The sequence below is a fragment of the Scleropages formosus genome, chromosome 9 (assembly GCF_900964775.1).
Source record: "Scleropages formosus chromosome 9, fSclFor1.1, whole genome shotgun sequence".
NCBI lineage: Eukaryota > Metazoa > Chordata > Actinopteri > Osteoglossiformes > Osteoglossidae > Scleropages > Scleropages formosus.
This window is the reverse complement of record NC_041814.1, coordinates 26,065,101-26,089,651: the sequence shown is the minus strand read 5'-3', so window position 1 is coordinate 26,089,651 and position 24,551 is coordinate 26,065,101. Positions and strand designations below refer to the sequence as shown.

The 24,551-nt window shown below is 43.1% G+C and overlaps 1 protein-coding gene across 2 annotated transcripts in view; it reads left to right on the top strand.

Annotated features, from left to right (window-relative positions):
- LOC108929606 (XK-related protein 4-like) overlaps positions 1–23,096 on the top strand; it is an 84,757-nt gene extending 61,661 nt beyond the window's left edge. Inside the window, exons 3-4 of one of the 2 annotated variants that reach the window (XM_029254805.1) lie at positions 19,680–20,398; positions 20,485–23,096. In XM_029254805.1, the coding sequence (XP_029110638.1) occupies positions 19,680–20,398; positions 20,485–20,694 (929 nt within the window). In that variant the 3' untranslated portion in view covers positions 20,695–23,096. Of the gene's footprint in view, positions 1–19,679 lie in introns of both variants that reach the window. The other variant, XM_029254804.1, reaches the window with a different exon arrangement.
- Positions 23,097–24,551: the final 1,455 nt, after the last annotated feature.

Here is a 24,551-nt window from a genome sequence, read left to right as displayed (position 1 = left end):
TACTGCTAAGCAAGTGATTAATAAGAGCAGTGAATCTGCTGTGTACCGCAGTAAAAACGCTATACGCAAATAATTAAAATTGATCCATGCTCATATCTTCAGAAACATACCGAACAAGCACAGTGTTGTGATTTTGGCAGAGGCATCTTTCAATATCAGCTATACCTAGAAGACCCTGAACTTATCAAGAGGTGCCGTGGTGGAACATCATCCCCTGTCCTGCAGGTAGAGTGACTTGACCCTTTCAGGTGGCGCAGTCCAATGGAGACTGCAGACCGATGTGGCCCATCAGAAAACGAAGAGTTCACTGATCTGGGGCTCTGCTCCATGGGGCTCCCACCTGGAGCCAACTGCTCAACTACCGGCTCTGGGACGTCACACCTTTGAAAAGTTGAGTGGAAGAGTTACAGGTTTGTCTGACAAAGGTCTCAGAGCAGCAAGGTGTCTCATGTTCCAGATTGTTGTGTCTCTCTCAGGCTGTCAAAAAGTGGTCTTCTTTACTCCAAACCTTTTTTTGTCTTTTTACCAAACTCCGAGAGAATGCAAAATGAACGTAAAGATCGTATCAGAACGTTAATAACCGCTGTAGCTGAATATATCGGCTCGCTTCGCCCTCTTTTCCTCCCGGCACACGACCTTCCTTTCATTCATATTCCTGATGTCGCCGAACACGAGGTTCTCGTGCGATTATGACTGTAGATGGAGCGACAAAGTCCCTTGCCTCGTAGTCGTCCATGTTTCATCCTTGGAGGTAGACCCTGAACAGCGCGTGTGATTGAGCGGGACCCCAGCTCTCCTCCTGCCTTCTGGAGGAAAACGTCTTCTTTCTAATTTCACCAGCTTTGTTCTGGTTCAGGAACATTTTCTGCAGATATGTGACACGATAAGTCATTTTTCACCTCTTTAATCGGGGTGGTCGTCTGAGGATTCAATTTCCATGAGCCCTCGAGAGTGCGCTGTACCATCAATAAAATGGCATTCTATTACCGAATAAGAGCGAACATATATAACGAGTTCTGGACTGTCGACCTCAGTTTAGTGCAGTGTTTTAAAGCTTAGGGACAGGCGTTTCGGATTCCCCCCCCCAATCACCTCACCAAACCCCCCTCCCTTCCGAAGAATCTCACTTTAATGGATTGCTCCGAGGATAAAAAAAAAAAAAGCAGGAAGCTATTTCAGACTTCCATTAATTAATAGTTTCACGAAGTACACTTTGACAGACTAATCAGTATTTGGGAAAAAAAGAGGGAAAAGTTAATTACCCCAAAAATCATCGCCGTCCTTGTCGTTATGTCATTTCTGTACGGGGGAAGCCAGCAGATTGGTCACCCCTCCTGCTGGGGAAGAACTGGGGCCGTTCGGACTCATTTAGCTTCGCCTGCTCGGAGCTGAGTGTCGATGCGACGGAGGTGACACAAGGTCAGGCGCACTCGAGTCGGCCCACTCCGGGAGCACCGCGACCCCGCCGAGCAAATCGAGCTTATTGCACCTCATTCCGTTACACCGTGTGCTCTCCTGTGTGTGTGTCTGTGCACAATATTAATAGCAGGTAGGTGTGGGTGGAGGGGGAAGGGTCGACTGGAGGGTCCTCCTTATCTTTCCTTTGAAACCTTTTTCGGTAGAACGTTGAGTGTTAATCAAGTGGTTTTTTGTGCCTGCTTTTCTGCATGCAATTCAGTTTAAAGTGAATCATTTAAATCCCAGCAGAATGATTGAGGCGACCCCCATGATGCCTGTTTTTGAACCTATTTATAGCAGTATGTATTTCCAAGCGGACAAACACACTCGCTGCTCTGTCTTGCCCCAGCTATGTCATTGCCGCACCTCGCAACATCAGCCAAACTCGACGCGGCGAAAAACACTGCAGCCATTTCCTTTCCAGCCATGTTGCTCCGTATTAGTTTGCATTTTTCTCAACTCCCTGGGAGCTGAACCTGCGCTGGTCCAGCTGCCCTTTGTAAATGGGGTTTATTAATGGGAGCTTCGAAACAACGGATCCACTGGAAAAAATATACACATGACACAAGAATATGCATTACAGTAATATTTGACGTTTTCTGTGTATTAAAGGAGCAGAAAGCCTTTAGAAGAAGACCTCAGATGCAGAGACACTAATCTTGCTGAGGCCCATCTGTTGTGCTGTTGGGGATCCAACCTCTGCGTCGGGGCAGTGGAGTTCTGGACACGGCGTGACACTGCCCTGTGACCACAGAAGGGGCCGATATTCTCCATGGTTCGTCTGTGGTTTGCCAGATATTATCCATTCCCCACCCGGGACCGCATACCAGCGAGATGGTCTCTGTCACGTTGTGCTGGATGGGGACTGACCACTCCCAGAGGACACGTTTTCCATGGTCTTGCTATGGTTTGATGGACATGTCCAGTTCCTGACATGTGGCCACACATTAGTGAAGATGCTCACCCTGGGATGCTCTCCGCGGTGCTCTGCACGACACAGGCTGCCTCTGACATACGACCTCAGGCTGCCAACAGTTCGTGTCACACAGTCAAAGTCGTCAACTTTACACAAACTTCTCCGATGAGTAAAAACTATTTGCCTGTTTGCATAAGATTCAGTGGCATTTATTTTTGCCCCCTTAACATTTCCACCGAAGGACATATTCATCTGTTAATAATGATTCCAACAAACACGACACTGTCTTACGGCCTCGGTGGAAAATTTGTGCTTGTCCCCGAAGAGTTCACCGATTCCTGGAGAGTGTCCTTTTTAATTGCGCCACAGGGTTGCCATGGCAACAGTGAAAGTCGGAAAGACCTTTACATTCCGTCACGGAACTTCACAGAAAAGCCATCTCTCTTCGTTCTCCGGAAACAGCTTCCAACTGCAGTCCCGAGTCTGTGGTCCGGGAAGAGTCCAGATGGGCTTCTTCAGCTCCTCATCCTCCCCTCACACCCTTTGGCTCATCTTTACTCCTGCTTTCTTTAGACCCACGAGCCTGCTTTCCCTTTCAATGGGAAAGCCTTGGAGCGTAGAGGCCTCTGGGGAATCAGAGCCTGGTCATATCCCAGCGACACACGTGCACCTCGTGACTGTACTCTGCGTGTCACCTGCTGGGTCGTGTGGCGAGGTATTCCGTTTCCGAAAAGACTCGGAAAGGCAGGTGGAGGTGCACCGGCACCGAGTCCTTGAAACGTATCACAGCTTGGCTTAAATGGTTAAAAATCTCGTTGATTTCCCTCTTTACCGCTATGGAAGTATGGACATTCTGAGGATGCCCTGTGTCAGCACTGGGGTAACCGAGCTTTCTGTCTACTCTGGTAGGCAGCTCCTGTCTATCTGTCGGATTTAAACGGGTATTTATGGCTTCATCCTTTCCGCTCGCCCTCCGAATAGAGCTGCTTTGTGGCTCTTTGTGGCTGTTTTTCACAGAGTGAGGTTTGTGAATGAAGCGGTCTCATGCCGTTTGACCCATTTGTTGAGCACCGAGCTCCTGGAAACGGAGGCCTTTCGAATATCATTCCATCAAAATCTCTGCTGCTGCAGCTCAACCCAAAGAGGGCCTGTGGCTCAGAAACTCGGATTCAACGCCATGAGCCAATTCTCCACACATCCGAGTCCCACTGCGTGGCTGTGTGTCGCTCCTTATCTGTATCTGTAGCAGTGTGTTATTGAAGAGGGGTGCGATTGTCCTCAAAACCAGCCATTTATTTCTGTCCACTCTGGACAACGTGAATTTATCTCCTAAGCTGTACATGCTATAACACCAAGTCCTAACGCACCTTGCAGATTACCTTCTACACGTTGAAACCATGTGACATGTTTGGGGTGGGGCTTGGAATATTGTCGAGATTGTAAAATAGATGGCTTTTTTTGGGGGGTGGGGGGGAGCAAGACGGTATGTACTGCTATCATTTGTATACCAGGGTACGGTAGACAGGGTTGTTACCTTCCAATTAGAAGACCTGAGGTCAAGTCCCACTATCTGCTGTAGTACCCTTCAACAAAGTACTTACCCTGAATTACTCCATTAAAAACTCCTCAGCTGCTTAAATGGATAAATAACTGTAAGTTGCTCTGGAGAAAAGTGTCAGCTCAATAAATAATTGTGAATGTGTATGTGGCAGGGTGTATCTGTAGCTATGTGTGCATCTGTATCAGTCTGTGTGTGTGTGTGTATGGCATGAGTATCTGTAACTGTATTTAGATGACTGGGTGAGGCCAGATTCTTCACCATACTCTGCTCTCCATTCGATTACTAGAAGCCCGGTCTAATTATGAGGTCACCTGAACCGTGTGTTCATAACTAAACCCACCTAGTTTGTTCACACCAGGGCCCTTCAGCTTGCTTCTACAATACAATTGCAGTGCTGATCCCTCAAAACAGAATCGCTGCTGTAATTCCAGGCCAGTAGAATTGAAATTGATAATTCTGACTTGTAAATTAATAATGTCATCTTGGGGATTAACACCCATCCCTGCCGCTCAAATGAGACACCGAGTCGCAGTCAAAGGCTTCGGTGAAATCCACGGTGAAAGTAAACAGCACCGCAACATCAGTCAGTTATAATGACCATTTCTGAAATCAGGTCAATAGCATCTCTGTGCAGCGATCATGAGATAAAAATCCATCTTCACTTTGGGCCAACAATTGAATTTAATATAATACTGCATGCGAGTGAATACAAAACAGTACCTATGTATGTTAGTATGCATATATAACATCTAGTCAATGTAAAGCAAATCAAAAATCTTTTCCTAAAACCCAAAAATAGCATTTTTTTTTTTAGACACCACTCTATTATTATAATTTTCCCAGAGCCAAAGGATGGTATAGCTAAGCCTGTTTTAATGTTGTCCCAATTCTGAGTAACTCGCATATCAAACTAATATTCCTGCTATAAGGTTTTTGAATATTTTCACAGCAATAATTTGTATCCCCAAACGCATAGGCTTCTCTCAGCAGGTCTTTCTTAATGCTCTTGCTGAAAGATCATTTTGGCTGAGTGACAAATCACCAATTTCAGTCCAGCCCCTGCAGTTCTGAAAGGTGTTCCTTTGATGATGTTGGCGTGAGCCGCACATAATCCGCCGAGCACAACGCAACAAGATGTGTCATGCCGATGGAAGCCATCTTGTCAATCACGTTATCGCGCACGGAAATGGACGTGAAGTCCAAAGCTTGTAAAAAATGTAGGGGGAATTATTTTCGCCTCTTCGTGTCAGTAAATACACCCACATAATTCAACTGTTGAGAGAGGGAGAGAAAGTGACTCTCTTGGTTTATGGCAATTAAGTTCATTTGCTGATTTTATGACTCTAAATAAGACCTGATGTAATAAATTGCAGTTTTGAAGGAAACATTGGTATGCAATGAGGCATTCATAAAAGTGCAATAATTGATTACAGTAACTGCCACTCAGCTTAGACCTCGGAAAAAGCTCTTTATATCACCATGCTACCTAGAAGAAAAAGCAGATTGTCAGCAAGGAGAGACAAAAGACATGCAATACATCATATATGTACATTCATTTACTTAGCAGACACTTTTCTCCAAAGCGACTTCCAATGAGCTCTATGTAGTGTTATGAGCCCACACACCTTATTCACCGTGGTGACTTACACTGCTAGATACTCTACTTACAAAGGGTCACTCACCCATATAATAAGTGGAACACACTCTCTCTGTGTCACTCACACACTATGGGGAAACCTGAACAGCATCTTTGGACTGTGAGAGGAAACCAGAGCACCTGGAGGAAACCCAGACAGACACAGGGAGAACATGGAAACTCCACACAAACCGAGTAGGGATGTAGGGATCGAACCCATGTCCTCTTGCACCACCCTGGTGCTGTGCTACCCATACCATTACATTAGGGTTAGATGGCAAATTATTTAGAGATATACCTGTATACTGTAACATGATACTACAGAGGTTATGCTACAGTATTGAATACGCAGAAAAGTGCAGGGAATTTTTTTTAATTATGAGCAGAAAAAGAAAACAAATGAACTCCACCCTATCAATTTGGTATTGTTTTGAGTGACTAAGGTGTCGTTTGCAGGATTTACTCACTTAGCAGACCATACAAATTGACTCTTGCAATTTCCAGTTTTATATGCAACACCTGGATATTTTTACTTGTACAGCAGGAAAGGTTCCTCTTGGGACTTTCATGAGTCCACATCGTTCATCACTAGTATAATGGAAACCCAAAAGCCTCAAGATGGCAGAAAATCATGCTTACACTCGATATAAAATACAGAACACTGTTTAGGCCTCATCGTTTACATGACAGTTAACACTGATTAAATTTTGTTTGGTCTTAAGTGCATGAGCCAATCAGAACTCAGATAAAGGTGCTCATTGTCTACAAATGATCATATGCCAACAGCAGTGTGAATCATTAATGTTACGCTGTCATGTGAGAAGGATAGACTCGACCCATGAAACAGGTCAGTGTTTCAGTCCTTCCAACAGCTATGATTGTTACATCCCCAGACACCTATGGTTAGCTAGGGTGTAACGACAGGTGAGTGGTGACCAGCAGTAAGAAGGGGCCAACAAAATCACATGTACAAGAATGAAGTGCTAAGTGCAGGTTCTTTTTACTGTGCTAATTGGTGTAGATATTCAGGCGATCATTTACAAAAGGTACAGAGACACCATCCGTGAACCGAGACAGTGACAAAGAACTTAGGAAAAGCAAATCAAACCATCTCAAGTTAGTAGAGTACCCAAACAAAACAAAAAAAGGTCTTCAGCATCTATGATGCCCTAACAAACCTACTCTATCTACCAAAAAAACAAAAGTACACAGGGTGGCACCAACCTCTTTCTCAGTGTGTCTAGACAGGCTGCTAAAATCTATGTGTTATGTAGGTCCCGTGACGTGCTTCCCCCCCTCCCCAAGACAACTGTCATGATGGCCACAAGTAACAGAGGCGCCGGAGCCAAGTGCAGGGGCTTTATTTCGTGAACTCCGACCAGGAACAGGCAGGGTTGTGGTCCAAAACAAGCAGAGTGTTGCCGATGCACAAACGTCATAATGGGGGGTGAGACGAGGTCTAGTTGATGAAGCCAAAGGTCGAAAGCCAGGGGAGCAGAACAAGAGGCATACGGGGTAGGCAAGGGCGGCAAGGTTGCTGTTCGTGAGCTTGTTGCGGTGGCTCTATCGAGGTTCTGCAAAGCGGTGCGTCGGAGCAGTCCCTTTATACCCCGTCTCCTTGATTCTCTGCAGGTGCGGTCGCCTGGCACGAGGGTGTGGGTGTGACAACACTGCCAAGTCAATAAACAACTAATCATTAAAATAAGCCACAAAATAGATGACTAAACAAACACATAAAGGAGCAGGGTCACTTATCCAAAGATAAGCCCCAGACAAAAATCTGGAGTTCACCTGACAAATGGTAGAGTTTTTAAGATGGCAGAGCCTGGAGAAGAACTCCGCCATGGACGGTCCCAAGCTTGGCTGAGAAAGGAGGAGGGTTGGGCGTGGGGATAGCTACCCCACACTGTAAAAACCTTGTCAGCTACAGAAACGCCAACATGGAAATTTCAAGACATCTCAGCTCTTGGAGAGAATGGTTCTTCCACAAGAAGGCATATGACACCTGATGGTGAGAGTCGGATAACTCTGGAAGCCACTAGACCGATACCCCTTCTTTCATCCAAGACTCTCAGAGACGCCTGGAGAGCCCTTGCTGGCAGCCTGTGCCCCAAGAGGGGTGGAAGGCATTGATGATTGATGATGAGAGCCTGGAGGTGATTGGTCCAGACTGAGGAACTGAAACAAGGCCGATGATGATGAACAAGGATGAGAACCTATAGTAGATAACGGACCAGTACGGGAAGCAAAAACGCACGAACACGGAAAGGAATAACATAACACACCGAAAGCCGTTCGGGGCCGTAGCAACGATGTGGGAAACATGACTAGTGTGGCCACGGACTCCATGTAAAAATACGGGATTTTTACAGCTACCCTTACGTTGGAAGCTTTCAGCGCATCAATTAATCATTAAGTCCTTGCCGAGATTAAAAGGGTTCTTGCAGTAAGATTGCAATTAAGTTAAAATACAAGCTCGTTGTCTCCTTTCTAGATAGGAGGCATGTAAGTCTTTGTTTTGGACAGAGCAACCAATCTGTTCTCAGCAACAACTTAATGATCAATTGATGTGCTAAAAGCTTTCAATCCAAGGGTGAAATTAACCAAAGGTTCAGTGCTTGTCTGAGGTGTTCTACACGGCTCCTTGTCCTGACTGAGTCTCCCATCCCTCGTCACTCTAGACTGCAGTTAGCACTGCAGTTTCTGAAGTAAATCTACTCCTTTATGCCCTTTGCCTCCATTGACTAGAATAAGCACATTAATATGACACAGGAAAAACAGGCCGTATTTTGTCACCTGACGTGAGGATGCTTAATTTAGCTAAATCGCATTTTCCGAAACTAAGTACCAGAAAAAACTGTGGCATTGGACGAACTGAGTGGGCTACGAGAATCACATCTGTATCTAACGCTCATCCATCCATCCATTCATCGTCAACAACCGCTCATCCCAAGAGGGGTCGCGGCGAACCCTAAGCAGGGCTCGAACCCCAGACCCGCCACACAGTGTGCAGCAGCTGAACTGTTGGGAAATGCACTTTTATTTAAGGAGTTGTACGTAACTTCTGATAGATTAAAAATTGTAACTGGACTGTCTCTCTCTCCCACTTTAGCAGATCATTTACTGTGAGGAGGCAAACAGCCCCTCCCTCTGGTGAGCCAGGATGCCTCGTGCACACACCTGGGGGATATATTTACACATGGTAAATAAGGGCAACACAATGGCACAGCGAGTAGTGCTGCTGTCTCACAGCACCTGTGTGGTGCGAGAGGATGTGGGTTTAATCCCCACTCAGTCTGTTTGGAGCTTGCATGTTCTCCCTGTGTCTGTGTGGGTTTCCTCCCACAGTCTGAAGATGTGCTGTTCAGGTTCCCCCATAGTGTGAGGAAACCAGAGAGAGTGTGTTCCACTGATGTATGGATGAGTGACCCGGTGTAAGTAGTGTATCTAGCAGTGTAAGTCACTGCGGTGAATAAGGTGTGTGGGCTCATAACACTACATAGAGTTCATTGGAAGTTGCTTTTGAAAAAAGTGTCTGCCAAATAAATAAATGTATAGAAAGCCCAATAAACAATTGTGGCCCAGAGTGCTGGTGCTGACAGTCACTTCCACAATAATTTTTTTACTCTATACATCATAAGAAATTCAGATACCCAACATATGTGCAATAAGAAAAAAATTAAAAGAAGTTGGAAAAAAGTTTGTTTTTTTTACCTTGAAGCACAAATGCATATAAACTGAGATCGAGAGATATTACATGGACTCGCAGGATGATGGAAAGGCGACAACTCGAGCGGTAAATGTGAAAGGCCAAGGATCACATACAGCTTGTTCACCTTTTCTTTAGCTTTTCCAGCTTCTTGACTCTTGAAAAGCTTACGCCAGTGTTTATTAGTCACACTCACTATCTCTGGGAGTTTTCGGCTGATGCTTTGGTCCATGATTTCAACTGGTGTGCTAACTCTTTTTATGTAAAAAAAAACTATATACTGCACAAGAAAATCTGAAAACTCTTTTTCCTGAAAGCCCATATACCAAGGACCAACTGTAGTTACATGGCTAATTCATGCAAAGTGTTTTTTTAGTTGAAGCTTAAATGATTAAAAAATAATTTTTCAACCTTTGAAAATAACTCATTTTTTCAGACTGAAGTACTTGGCAGCTCTAAAACAATAATGAATAAAATTATCCTCAAAATGAAGTAAATAGTGGGATGCAATATTTAATGTTACATTTATTTATTTAGCAGATACTTTTTATTAGATTTAAAAAGATTTTGATCTTATTAATCGAAATGTAGTGAAATGCAGTTATTACTAAAATTATATACTGTAAGCTTGAAACATTTTTGCCCATGCAGACATAAACATTAAAGGACACCAGTAAACAAAATTCAAACAATACGTATCAAATAACGAATTTATCAAAGCTGCTTCTCAAATTGCATTTGAGACTTCATCCTGCACCGTCCTGCACTTGGTTTTAAGTTCCTGATCACAGCTGAGAGCCACGTGCAGCAAAAAAAATCTAAACAAAGTTTACTAGAATTACCAAAGCATCAACCTTAAAAAAGCCATGTTGATCATCGCCCTTAACAACTATGCCGCCTAGTGGTGACTGAGATGAGGGAAGTCTGTTTACTTACATTTATTTACACTTATTATTCAGCCGACACCTTTCTCCAAAGTGCCTTCCAATGAACTCTATGTAGTGTTATGAGCCCACACACCTTACTCACCAAGGTGACTTACACTGCTAGATACACTACTCACACTCACATACTTACAGTGTTTACATCACCCAGTCAAGACAAAAGGCCTCAGGTCAACCAGCTGGAGTTGGGCATGCAGTTCCACATAAGGTCAGTCTATCCAGTGTCACGGTGTCTCTGAGAACTGCCCCTGCCCTGATGTAACTGTCAACCTTCTTTCATCCACCAGTGTTTTCCAGCCCGTGAAAAATAATACAGGGGGTCCCTGATTTACAATGGGGTTATGTTTCGCGAAACCCATCATAAGTCGAAAATGCATTTGATACACCTAATACACACCTCTGCGTGACAACCTGTATTATTAAAACCCTTCAGTCTGCTATGCTAATTATCACCCTGCTCAACTGGGAACCGTTTCATCCTTAATACTAGTATTAAACTCATTCATTTCAATATTATGTAAAAAGTACACTTTAGAGTGTAGTCTTAAATGTCAGATTAAATCAAACATCTGGGACTCCTTTGATTATGGCTGAAAAGAGGAAATATTTTTTGAAACATCATAATATTGCCCTTTTTTCAAGCAGTAATAAAGTATATAATATGCAGGCAGACCATACAATAGGGTATTTCTCAAGGATTCTGTACAGGTACAAAGTATTTTAACATTCGTTTAAATCTTTCCTTCTTTACGTAACATTATCGTAATCAGGTATTTATTGGACTTTTTCAAAGCTTACAGAAACTGCCCGGTTTGTAAATTCTTCCGAACAGGATACAGACGAACGATTTACAGCACTTGTGATGTATTTTATTCTTGGTCTGCAGGTTTCTCTAAACACTCCCCTTTTATATCATCCACAGTATTGTGAGATGATGGAGAAGGTACCCCTGCCTCCCAGGCCCCGTACGCCCGATCCGTCTTAGCCGACAGCCGGCATTGCTCTCCCTGAGTATTAAATTCGGTATAATCTAATTTAATGGTTTTATGCAGCGAAAACAAATCCTGCAGGATCAATCAGATTCACTTACAGGTTTAACTAGTGCTGCTTCTCGACGGCAGCCCAGAGATGGGGAGCGTTCGGCTCCTGAGGGAGCCCACATTAAAGTATTAAAGCTCTTCAATCACAGCCGTTATTAAAACGAGTATAAAGTATGGTAAGAAGCTGAAATTTGAATTGAGTGTTGTTGAAAAGACAAAAGACCTGTAATTCTTGCACTCCGTGGTGTTTAGTATTTAAGCACACGCTGTCTGAAGCCGCTTGCACCAAATTGGAGCCTATCCTGGCAGCGCAGGGCGCAGGGCTGGGGGGACACATCCAGGATGGGATGCCAGTCCGTCCCAAAGCACCCCAAGCAGGACTCGAAACCCAGGCCCACCAGAGAGCGGGACCTGGCTGAACCCGCTGTGCCACCATGCCACTGCCCCCCCCAACCCAGATTTCAACATGTTTGGCGTATCCTTCTGTTGTGTATTTGAGAAGCTGTCATAAAGCATGGCCTCTTGTACAGCACAAGGGCAGCATGGTGGCACAGCAAGTAGTCCTGCTGTCTCACAGTGCCTTGGTGGTGTGAAAGGATGTGGGTTCGATCCCCCCTTAGTCTGTGTAGAGTCTGGAGGGTATCAGGCTTTGTCTATCCTGTGTTTTATGCACCTGCTTGAACGATGAACTTTGGTGCCGCAAGTGGTAGGTAACAAATTAGGTTTGCTTGGGTCACACGTCTGCCTCCAGCTATGTCTCATTCTCTTAACGTAATGCATATATTGTACTTTTACTGAGATGTACGTTGCTTTGGACAAAAGCGTCTGCTAAATGAATAAATGTAAATGTAAATGTCTGCATGTTCGCCCCATGTTTGTGTGGGTTTCCTCCAGGTGCTCTGGTTTCCTCCCACAGTCCAAAGACATGCTGTTCAAGTTCACCCATAGTGTGTGAGTGACAGAGTGTGTGTGTGTTCCACTGATGTATGGATGAGTGACCCAGTGTAAGTAATGTATCTAGCAGTGTAAGTCACTGCGGTGAATAAGGTGTGTGGGCTCATAACACTACATAGAGTTCATTGGAAGTTGCTTTCGAGAAAAGAATCTGATAAATAAATTTAAGTACATTATCAAAGGATTTGTAGCCAATAGTTAATCTCTTAGAAAAAATATTCACACCTTGACACACACCTCTAAGAGTAATCCTATATTCTTGATAGTGTGTAACTTATTGCCTTGTGAACTTTACTGAAATACTCAGTACTTGTATTTATATTTTGGTAAATGGCACCATCTTAACTGTATCTTTTCTCTCTTGCCTACATAAAAATTAGCAAAAAATGTACAGATATTTTCTTAAGGAGGGATGCATGGAAGTCCTCCGTTCGACAAGGTGCATAATAGATGAGCAAAAACAGCACGGCTGATCGGCAAACCAAAACAGACCTTGCAGCAGGTTCTTCCTGTATCTTTGTAAAAGTTCTTTAATTGAGAGTGTTAAATTAAGTGTTATCTTTCGTCTTTGTTCTCACACCTTTGGAAGACAAGAGGAAATATTTTTTATTACCCCCTTCATTTCTCAGCAGCATGAAATTAACGCTAAGTCAACAAGATATTTATCGTTGTCTGTCTGCATATTTGTGGAAAACTGCTTTTATATTCATGATTTACAATACGCCTGGGTTAGCAGTCCTTAGGCTTTTCTTTTTGGGCACGCTCGCTGAAATGTACTGAAGGAACTGAATACGAGATCCTGCTGATTTGGAATATCCGGATGTGCAGAAGAGAGCCAAGAGTTATTTTCTGCCATCTTTGATGCTTCTCGCACACCATGATGACTTTGTCCTTTCGTATGGCTGCAGAAAGAAGAGTTTTTTTTCTATTAATTCCATCCAACGTGGCCTTGAAGTGAAAGTAATTAAAGAGCATGACATGTGGCCACATGTTTGAGTCCGATAACTATTTAATTGGCTCCAATGTTCCCTGATGATAAAGGCCAGGAACCAGGAGATGGATGGGACAAGAGCCTCAATGTGGCTGGCATAAAGTATCAGGTTTCTCAGTCACAGAAGGCAATAATTTGGAGAACTTCATATATAAAGGCATTTTTATAGACAGCAGGAATTAAATCTCCCCTGACTCGATCACAAATAGAACAGGAGGTCAAAATATTTCTGTATCTGTTCTGAGTGAAGCCCAGTATGGTTTAAAATGTATTCTGTGTAGAATTGAAATTTTTAAAGAAACTGGCTAGGTGAGGTAAAAGTGCCAGCATGTTTTATGTAGTACAATGTCTACTTTGATGCTGCCCCTCCAGCAACAATAACATTTCAGCCATAGAATATTTTCTGACCTGTGTTCATCAACTGGAAAATTTTATGTGTCAGGAAAAGAAATATAAACCACAGCAGACATTACACCTTACCCATCTTTAAAAAATACAAAAATGACAAACATCATTTACAAAGTAGCTTCCAGTGGTTGCTACAAGATGTTTGAAATGCACTGTTAGATTTTTTCATTAAACACAGACAGTACTGTATGTGGCTTTTGTCCGACATATAGGCCCAAGAGGTCAAATGGTCTGAATGTAACCAGTTTTGAAGCCCTTTAAATTTAATAACTTGTCCTTTCTAGGGTTTAGGAAAATATGTCAATAGCATCAAATTTCTTCTCAGCCCTAACAACTAAAATAAAAAGTTAATTTAGTGAAAATTTCTAAGCTGTAGAGGAAAACCAAAACCTAATTTGTGTACATAAAAAGATTTACCGAGGAACAAGCAGTTGTCAAGACTGAGCGAGTGAAGCAATTGAGTAGAAGTCGTCACAAAATCTTAATAATTAGAAAAAGAAGAGAGAAAGAACAAAAGAGGGTCATACCAAAGCCCTGAATGCAGAATTGAGCTATAAACAAAACTTTTGTCAAACACCTCCATCCTCCCTCAGGGGGCAGGTCTGTCTGCGACCACTTCATTTATGGGTATCTGACACAGAATGTACCTTCTAATTCTTAACTAAATGTCCCGAACTGCTCCTTCCCTCCAGATCCCATCATAAATAAAACAGAAGGCGTAAACTCCCCCAAACAAGTAAAAAACACAATAATAAAGAGTAAAGTTTATAAAAACAATGTAACTACAAAAGAAACGGAATAGAAACAGAAACTGACCTACACTAAGTTGCCAGAAAAGTGTACATGGACGCCGGGCCATCAAACTGGAGGACGTTCCCTTTGTGTAGACACCTCAGTTAAGCAGGGAAAGAAACCATGCTAGATTTGGCACTCTTTAAAAGCTCTTGCAACCTCAAAGGTTTTGTCGTCACACAATTTCAGATGGCAGATACAGGCAGGATCACAAATGGGAATCTTTAAAAATGATGTCGCTGTAGCTTTTTCAATGTCTTCTATGTCAGAGAAGCACAAAAATCAAACCAGAACAGTCCTCAGATGAGTGTTGGGTCAGGAGTGCGGTTGGGGATTCGGTAGGCAAAATTAATCTTAATAGGAGGAGAATCAGTTGGCAGTTACACCCAGGAATGTAGCTTGTCCTTCAGAAATTGCTTTAGAGTGGGGTTTCCTTCAGCATTCTCAGGTAATCCAAACAAATTTCTGATTGTTGCTGCAGTCTTTATACTCCACTTTATCCAGTTGCACTTGGTACAGCTCAGCTTTTCGCTCCAGGGTGACTAGTGGGATGGTGATTCAACCGCATCGTCTACAGCACAGATCGAGTGTTCAGTGCCGACAACGTGGCTTTCAAAGTTGTTCCTATAGTCAATTAAACTGGTGAGTTCTATTTCTATAGCTGCAACACAGGAGGACAATTTCTTTAGTTTGGCACTGACACCATCCATTTCATCTACCTTTGAAAGCTGAGCTGTGATACCACTTAACTGGTCAAACAATTCATTCATAACATTTACATGGCTCTTTTGACCAGAAGATATCTCCTTTGATCATGCTAACAAATTTACCTCAGAAGGTAAAGCTGCTACAAGCAGCCAGAGGCCCAATCTATTATTTTCCTTCAACAGAAGTTTCAAATGTCTCCATAACAACGTTATTTGACTGCGTGGCTCCGACCATCAGTGTCCCCGCAGTAAAAGTAACATCAGGGTTTCGACCAGCCCCTCCGAGGTTTCTTTCAGAATCCACCTTGTGAGATGTTATTTCAACTCTTCTGTTCCCCTCTGGCTTTTTTGGACTCGTTTTTAAATTACATAGCAGTAATTGTTTCAAGCCACTTTGTATCACTGTTGCTAAATTTAATTCATTTTGAGTCTATTTGTAATTTTATGGCTACACTCCACATTAACCGCTCTGAGGCAACCATGTCAGGAGGGTGCTATATATAAATTAAATGAATAGAATTTAACCCAAGAACCTCACAGGATACAATGGCATAGAATCAGCTGCTGGTTTTTAACAGGGGTGCTGTTTACAGCACAGAGAAATAACAAGGTCTCCCAAAGAATTTACAAGCGAGGAAGCTGAATGCTTTTCATAGGGACACCATTCAAAATGGGTTTGCCTTGCTATGTGCTGTGCTGACGTCAGTCAACACCCTTGCAGAGTAGAGATTTTGTACGTTTACTGGATTGCCGCACGGACCAGTGCCCTCACCGATGGGTCACCATTCTACTGGGATGCAAACACTGCTGGTAAACATCCTGCTATGGTAACCAATATTGTCTGAGTTGTGGTATTGTAGGCTTTTATTCAGTTTGAAAATTTTTACTTACAGTTGGGCCTTGTTGTATATATCTGTGCTCTTCCAGCAAAAGTCAGCGACAGTGATGACTGAAGCTTTGTGTTTTCAAATTAACTTTCACCCACCTTAGCTGTTAATGACTTCTTCAGTGTAGAAGACAGTGTTAATTTTTGGCAGAAAGCTGCTGCTGTTGTGAGCCATTCCTCTTCAAAACCATTGAAGCTAGCTAAAGAACATCCATCTTGGGCTTGCACCAGTTTTCTCTTGTTTCTCCTAGTTAACCTTTAAAAGTGTTGAGGGCTGAACTCTGTACTCCAATGCACCCATGTTGTTCTCTGCAAGCCTCCAATTCATAATATGGTCAATGTGACACATTTTCCTGCAATAGGAAGATTGTCCAATGATTGTGTGCAGTACATGTTAAAAGCACGACATACACTTGTAGAAACCTGTAGGATGCTTCATGTTCACTGTTCTGCCCAGTTCAACCAATCCCAACTGACCTGAATGCTTTCCTGCATTTAAAATTGCAACATTAATTGGGAAGTAAACTGCATTTTAATGAGACAGCAGATAGCACTGCGTAGCGGTAAAAAACCTGTTTCCAGGATTTGTATATACGCTGTACTGCATCACCAAGCACACACAGCTATAAAAATGGATATATTGCAAGCTATGTAAGTCACTTTGGATAAAAGTCTGCTGTTTGTCTTTTGTTATTAATTGCTTTCAAACATAAGGAGGTTCTAATTACTCCCTTCAGTGGTTCCTAGTAGAAGCCTTGCTGCTCTGTTAACCTTGTGTAATGATTTATTCATCATTCGTGATAGGAATTCTGCTTGTACACACTGTTAAAGTCTAACTGAACTGACTGACAGCCTGTCTGGGGAAACAGGCTCTTTTTTGCAATCTAAGAGAGCAGGAATGCTAAATGTGCCTGGATGGCTCCTCTGCATGGTGCTGGCATCTCCTCTGACAGCACTTCAGTTCTGTTTCAACCTTGCCACTTGATATAATGCTTGACTTAACACACTCAAATCTGCATTTCATTTGAAAAAGGGGGTATGTCTGTGCTTATCCAAAGAACAGTCATTTGCGAGGTGCTGTTTTGCCTTGTTCTGGTTTCATCTTCCACACAGTGCCCAAAGGGTACTTCATTAAAGGTGTACTTTTTAAGGACCATCTATTGTGCAGTAATGTTCATCTGTTTTACAGCTATAGAGATATGTATATAAAAATATACATAAATGGCCTTAGTAAAACATTGCTGCAATGTATTCACACTATATATCTTGACCATATTTGACATATTCTTGGCAGAGGTCTTTTCCTGGCATCCTAGGCTGTATTTGTTGTGCAAAGAAACACCAAGGAGATCAATATCGAGAATTGCCTATGCCATGTTAATTCATATGTATTAAAAGGTCAGCTTCCATACCTTGTCTTGCTGGGTCAAGGGAGATGTGCAGCGTAAGCAGAAGATGACGGGACTAAACATAGTATGATGGATCGGCAAGTCAGAGTTTAGGAAAGAGGGAGATCCCATTGACTCGGGATCTCCAAGGTGGCGTTTTTAGTTGAGAGGATCAGTTCAGCTGCTCAAGCAATGGAATAGCTCCATTCTTTCCCCACATGCATCACAACCTCATTGGTACTGTCGCATGGACAAGACCGCTATATGAAGATTTACAATGAATTACTGGTAGGGATTGAGGGTTACTGGGGGGGTGGGGAGGAAGGGTGAAGTCCGGTCAAGAGCAACAGCTCTGCTTGTTTTCATCTCCCGCTGCACACAGGCAAATGAGAAAAGCACAGAGCATTTGTGCATAAAGTGAAGAGACTCCATTTCACACAGGAAGTAAAGACAGGGCGAGAACCATCTGTGCCCATCTTTAAAAAAGGCAGACTGATGGGATATTGACTTACCAGGATTGATCGTTGCTTTGGAAGCTGGATGTCAGGCCTCATTGTCATAAAATCCATGAGAAAAGAGGGTATGATCTTAACCCCATGGCCTGTGTGAGATAAAATGCAGAATTAAATCTTCACTTTACAATTTCATTTTTAAAAGAAAACTTTATTCCACTGTTTGACCTACTTTCCCAGGCTCCCAATTGTTTAATAATTATAGCCTGCTTTGACGGATGTTTTGCACAGTTGTTGATAACAGCCAATTAAAGTCAGCACCGGCTGTGTCAAGGATGGAAAAAATGGAAATACCATAGCTCAGAAACTCTTTGTATGTTACGTTAAAACAGGAGTTTACATATATATTTGTTCCATAAAAGGTACACTGTTTATGAAGATCAGGGTTTTGGGGGGAAAAACATGACAGGCAGGGATTCAAAAGCACATTAGCTGTGTGAGTATACAGCATAAGCTAAATGAACTCATTGACCTTGAATGAAAACTGCATGTGTGTCCTGTAAAGCATGTAAGAAAGTACTTTTTCAATTCCATGCTACCTGTAGTCAGAACACAAACTGTTTTTTTTCCCCACTTTTAACATTCTGTCAAAGTGCAGTGCGGTAATAAAACAGAATGTGTACAAAGTGCACCCATGGGGCATTATGTTCATTTTGATAGACATCAAGGCCAGCCAATGAGACTCATTCATTGGTCATGCATGTGGTTCTTCGGGTGGTCTGACTGGACCCAAAAGGCAGGACGGGTCTTTCACTCCCCACTTAAGGGCTTTGCCTAAACCTGTTAAGAGCTCAGAACTGGTGCAAACCCAGGGGGGAAAATTGCCTGACACTGTCTACTGTACGCTTTATTGGAAAGTCAGTCTCCACCGAGACTAAGAGCGGCTGTGATTTCTGGCGGTGACACAAGATCGCGGTGGTCTCTGTTGCTCATCCTCCAAGATGACTGTACCACAAGGGCTGGAGAGAGTCCACCATCGTCATCATGGCCAGCAGGAACCACTCTGTCATCACACTGACCTCTCACACAGGCCTGAGGGCAGCCCTGAAATAGACACACACTGACTCAGTTTAACGTACACAAAGTTATTCACAGCCAGACATAACACAGCCACAGTCACAGAAATTGTCTCACACACACACCCATTTTCAGATTCACATTTGTGTTCAAAATATGCTGTATACTAACATATGTATAGTCTGTCTTAGAATAACATCCTCAATCACTGACACATATATACACAGAGTGTTACTGGGTGTTTGAGAAGGGACGTAGAACCAGTCCCTCAGAGGCCTCAGGGCTGTGTGATGAGTCTGGAGAAGATGAGCCAGCCCCTCTCAGCTGCCAGGACAGCATCTTTCTCAGAGGAAGCCAGCGGTGTCGCTTTGAGCCTTGGGTCTTCTGTTCTCCTGCCACGACGGGTCTTTAACGGACTCTGTCAAGCCAAAGACAAAACGTCCCTCCAGGTATGAGACTTTGGAGCAAGGCAACATCAGCAGGATTAAAGCAATTCCTTTTTCACGAAGCAGTTTGTTGAAGCACAGAGCAAGTGTCGATTTGGAAAGTCTGCTGTGTTTACACACAGAAGTGTTTCTTGAAAGCACATTTGTTTGTCAGCAGCAGCATATGAATGCATACATTAACATTTTAGGGAAATCTGTTTGCACTGGTTATGGTGGTGTACCCTGGCAGAGATGCATGATGTAATGTTTCTGTGACATTCAGAGGTTTCCCAGCCTGACCTCAAACTCCATTTGGCATTGCCTTTCCTTCGCAGGCCTGACAGCAGCTGCCTCCCTGGTATCCCTGGCCTGGGCCCTAGCCTCCTACCAGAAAGCCCTGCGGGACTCCCGCGAGGACAAGAAGCCCATTTCCTACCTGGCCGTCATCATCCAGTTCTGCTGGCACTTCTTCACCATCGCCGCACGCGTCATCACCTTCGCGCTCTTCGCCTCCGTGTTCCAGCTCTACTTTGGCGTCTTCATCGTGTTGCACTGGTGCGTCATGACCTTCTGGATCGTGCACTGCGAGACGGAGTTCTGTGTCACCAAGTGGGAGGAGATTGTTTTCGACATGGTGGTGGGCATCATCTACATCTTCAGCTGGTTCAACGTGAAGGAGGGCCACACCCGCTGCCGCCTGTTTGCCTATTATCTGGTGGTGCTGCTGGAGAATGCAGCGCTGAGTGCTCTTTGGTACCTGTACCGGCTGCCCCCCAGCACCGACGCATTCGCAGTGCCCGCCCTCTGTGTCATCTTCAGCAGCTTCCTTACGGGCGTCGTTTTCATGCTCATGTACTACGCCTTCTTTCACCCCAACGGGCCCCGATTCGGCCAGTCGCCCAGCGGCCCCCTTGAGGAAACCACCTTTCCCCCGCCCCCCGAGGGGGCCACCAACTCCCTGAGGGCTGGCCAGACCCGGGGCATGGTGGGGAGCGGGGCATCCGACAGGGACCTCAAGCACGCGGATCGGGACGGCTGCGTGCCCGTGTTCCAGGTGAGGCCAACAGCTCCATCCACACCATCCTCCCGCGCACCCCGGATAGAAGAGACGGTCATTAAGATAGACCTTTTCCGAAACAGGTACCCAGCCTGGGAGAGGCACGTACTGGACAGGAGTATACGCAAGGCCATCTTGGCCTTCGAATGTTCGCCCACTCCACCGCGGCTCCAGTACAAGGACGATGCTCTGGTGCAGGAGCGCCTGGAGTACGAGACCACCCTGTAGCCCTCAGCTATCCCTGTCGCAGAAACAAAACAGGAAGTCGCAAGCAGACAAACAGCCAGGGTTAACAGCGGGACTGTGGCAATAAGTTAGTTGCTCTCGCTCAGCATGGAACCTTGACGTCCACGATGTTGACTGTCATGGGCTACTGAGAAACGTGATTTATCGCTAAGTTAAGAGATTTACTGACATGTTTTAAATGCTTTGTTTTCTTTTCCAAAGTTAAAATTTTCACTTTTTTATTGTTAAACGTATCAGGGAATCTAGTGAAAGGCCACCCTTATGTCCACATTTAAAAGTCCCTGATTAAGAGTAAGACTAATAACGATCTTCCCAAATACAGATGTTTAGCCAAAGGTCAAAACAAAGCACAGCGGGTCACTACGGAAATACTTTCGACCGAAACTCAAAAACTCAGACTAGACAATGGATGGCCTTTCTTCCATTTGTTTTTCATGTAACAGAACACCTAAATGTAGTTCCCAGAATAAAGTACTAACTGGCATTCTAAGGAAATTGTAGTTTTCCCCCACAGACAGTAAAATAAAAATCACTGCACCTTTAAGTGTTTATCTGATTATGGAAAAGGGAAAAAATACATTCTATTTTTAAATGAAAAAGGGACCAAATAGGTTGTTGTTGTTATTATTATTATTATTTCTTTTATGATATGTTTGTGTTGAAAGGGGATTCAGATTGCTGCGTTTTCCGAGAGCCCAGCCCGCGCTCTCCTCGTGCCAAACGTGACGTCACTGTACGTGTGACGAAACAAGGGGAGTTACGTTATTGATGGGATTAAAGATGCAGCATTCCTTTGCCCTCCCTATGTGTTCTTTTGACTGTGTGGCACATATAAGTACCTTTTATAAGACACGGGTAGTTTGCTTCGATCGATGCAGTCGGCGACGTTTGTGGTTTCGTAAGAGTCAAGGGCAAGAACGCGAAACACGAGAGATATGCATTCTGAAGCACTCGCGTGCACCTCGCTGCTCTATTTTAAGAACAAAGTAAGGGCTACCTTACCTTATTAGACCACTAATTGAAAACAGCCTACATATAAACCAGTGTGACAGCAATTGTGTCAAAAAGGACAGGAAAGCGGCACGGAAAAAGGCGCACCGCAGAATGCGACCAATTCAATTCACCACTACTAAGGCGTGACTGTTGAGCGCAGCAGGTGTTCGTAACCGAGAAACTAATACTGTCTCTTTAAACGGGGAGAAATGACCCTGCGCGTGCACGGCGTCTGCGTCTTCCCTCGTAAATTTGTAGCGCGCGAAGGCTTCTTGCGCCTGCCGGGGGCCGGGGGCGCGCGGACCAGAGCCCGGCGCGAGGATCTGTCGGGCGGAAGAGGAAGTGGCAGCGGCACTTTCCCGCGTGTACGCGTGCATTCCGTTACATCACGTGTTTCTTACCTGCCAGTTTCCATGTACCGTGAGGAGCGGAACCACAACGAAAAACAACCACTCAAAGATGGGCTGAACTGCCAGATCTTCCTTATGAACTCACGAGTCTCATAATCATGTTGCCATATAGTGGAACGCCATAATAGCCTACACCTTAGCATTTCTTACAACTTCTGGCTTATTCATTTTGCAAAAAAATTGTCTCTGTTTTTCGCTCCTACTGCTCCTCGGTAAGACCTGCAAATGATAAATGGCGGAGCTCCCATCTTTCAGTAAAAATTTGGATTTGATTTGAATAACACTGTTTTTCTGCACATGTTTAGTTGCAGCATCCTTTATTGTGATGAAAAATCCAGATACTTAACAGTGGATTGAACTATAATGATTAGTGAGGGATTCATAATTACTCTGTAATTATTCTTGGCAGACATTAGATGAAAAGCACAGCATTATTTACTAAAGTTCTCTTCTACATGTTACGCAATTTTTATGTCAATTAGGGTCGTATAATCTAAAATATTGCAGTTGGCAACAAAACAGTAAAAATTTACACATAAATAAACAGCGTTTGATCATCCCTGCCCTGTAGATATCACCTCATGAAAGATAAGTGCTGCACATAATAAAAATACAAATTGTGTGATAATCAGGTCACATATAAATATTACTGTATTCAGTATCCAGTCCCTAAAGATTACATATTCATACACTGTACACGGTGTATCCCACAGCCAGCCGATGCATAGGCAACAGGAAGGAAGTGAACAAGTAAAGAAGTTTAGGCAAAGCGGTTTGAGCTGTGCGGCAGCTTTCAACCCCGCGTGGTCCCACACTTTGGTACACTGATATTTGCGCTACTCTTGATTGTGTATCACAGCTATACGCAAAGAGGATTTTATAGCTGACCCGAGACCTCTACTGAGCGAACAAACTTAGAAAGAAACAGAACCAACAGCAAAGGACAAAATGTCTTTCATAATGTTTGCTATATTATTACACTTGTGTATTGAGTAGCAGTGCCTAGAACGACCCACTTATTATGCCTGAAAGAAGGTCCATTACAAAAAGGCAACATATATAGAAGTATAAAATCCTTAAATATTAAAATTTAAATACTTATATTTTTATTAATTTAAAATGTTTAAAAAAATATGTAGATTATTGCCGCTTTCTTAGTTGATGCAAATTTATATATTATTTGTACAGAATAAATGAATGATTTGATAACTTACAATATATGTCTCTTCGATGTATGCTTAAAATTGGTAAAACAACGGTGGCAATAATATAAACTATTTTGTATTGCATAAATTATACCTAATAATCAGAAACATAGTTATTATATTTTGGATTTTATATTTTTATATATTTCCTTTTGTAAGGGATGTTAATACCTTGTGTAGAAATCCACTATTTACTGTATAAACTACTAATGACTAAATGTAAAACAGATCAAAATGTGTCCCACACAAATGTTCCATTGCTTTGCTACAGGAATAGATAGAATTACTATTCTTATTTTTGGGAAGAGATTACATGCAATTCAGCATACTTATATATAATGAGGAGTATATTTATCTGTTATATTATAGTTTGTATCAAAGACAGGAAAAGTAGTCACAATTCCATTGTCCCTGGAATGAACCTTGTTGCGGGAGAAGAAATACCCAGGCGACAATGTTGGACAGACAAGGAACATGTTAAATGTGTTTATTTTTGCATATTAGGCATGTTTTGGTTGAGACAAATGCAAGGTATTTTAAAAACTGGTATGCAAGATGGTCATACTTTGTAGAATTTTTTCGGGATTGCTTGTAAATAATGATTGTTATGCAGAATTTCATTTTCGATTATTTTGTTTGTGTAGAGGAATGTGACATTTCGAGGAAACAATACCACTAAGGCCGATAACACAGTTTCATAGTAGATACATCCCTGTTTGTATGGGAGAAGTAGACATGACTTTTTTTCAGTAATGATCATGAATTCTGTGGAATGTGTGTAATTGAGACAAAGTTTTGGATTAGGTGCTCTCAATACCAGTTTTCTTCATGCCAGTAACACTTTCTGCAGTTGCAGCTGGTGGCGTCGATGAATATACGCAATGAAGTGAGAGATGTCACTGAGATCAATGGGTTGTATAGATCAGGAATACGCAATTACCGGTTGTTTTCCTAATCGAGCTAATAGCTGAGGAAAAAAACTGTGTTTTCACCTAGTGTCGCACTGGCCTCAAACTGACGCCCGAACGAAAACGAGGTCCTCGTTTCTCCTGTAACAGTCAACGTCACTGCTGTCAACGGCACCCATTAAGATAACAAAGTTGGCAAATTTAGACTCTAATTTAGGAAGCAGAGTAATCAATATTAAAATCCTAAAGTCATTTGTTTTATTGTACTAAGGAAGGACCTTCTGCATAACTGCTTTACGGTTTAGATTAATGAAGTTTCATTAGGGAGAATATTACTCTTGTGATGAGCTCTTTTCCTGGGTTTCTACCTATAAATAGCTGCCCGCAA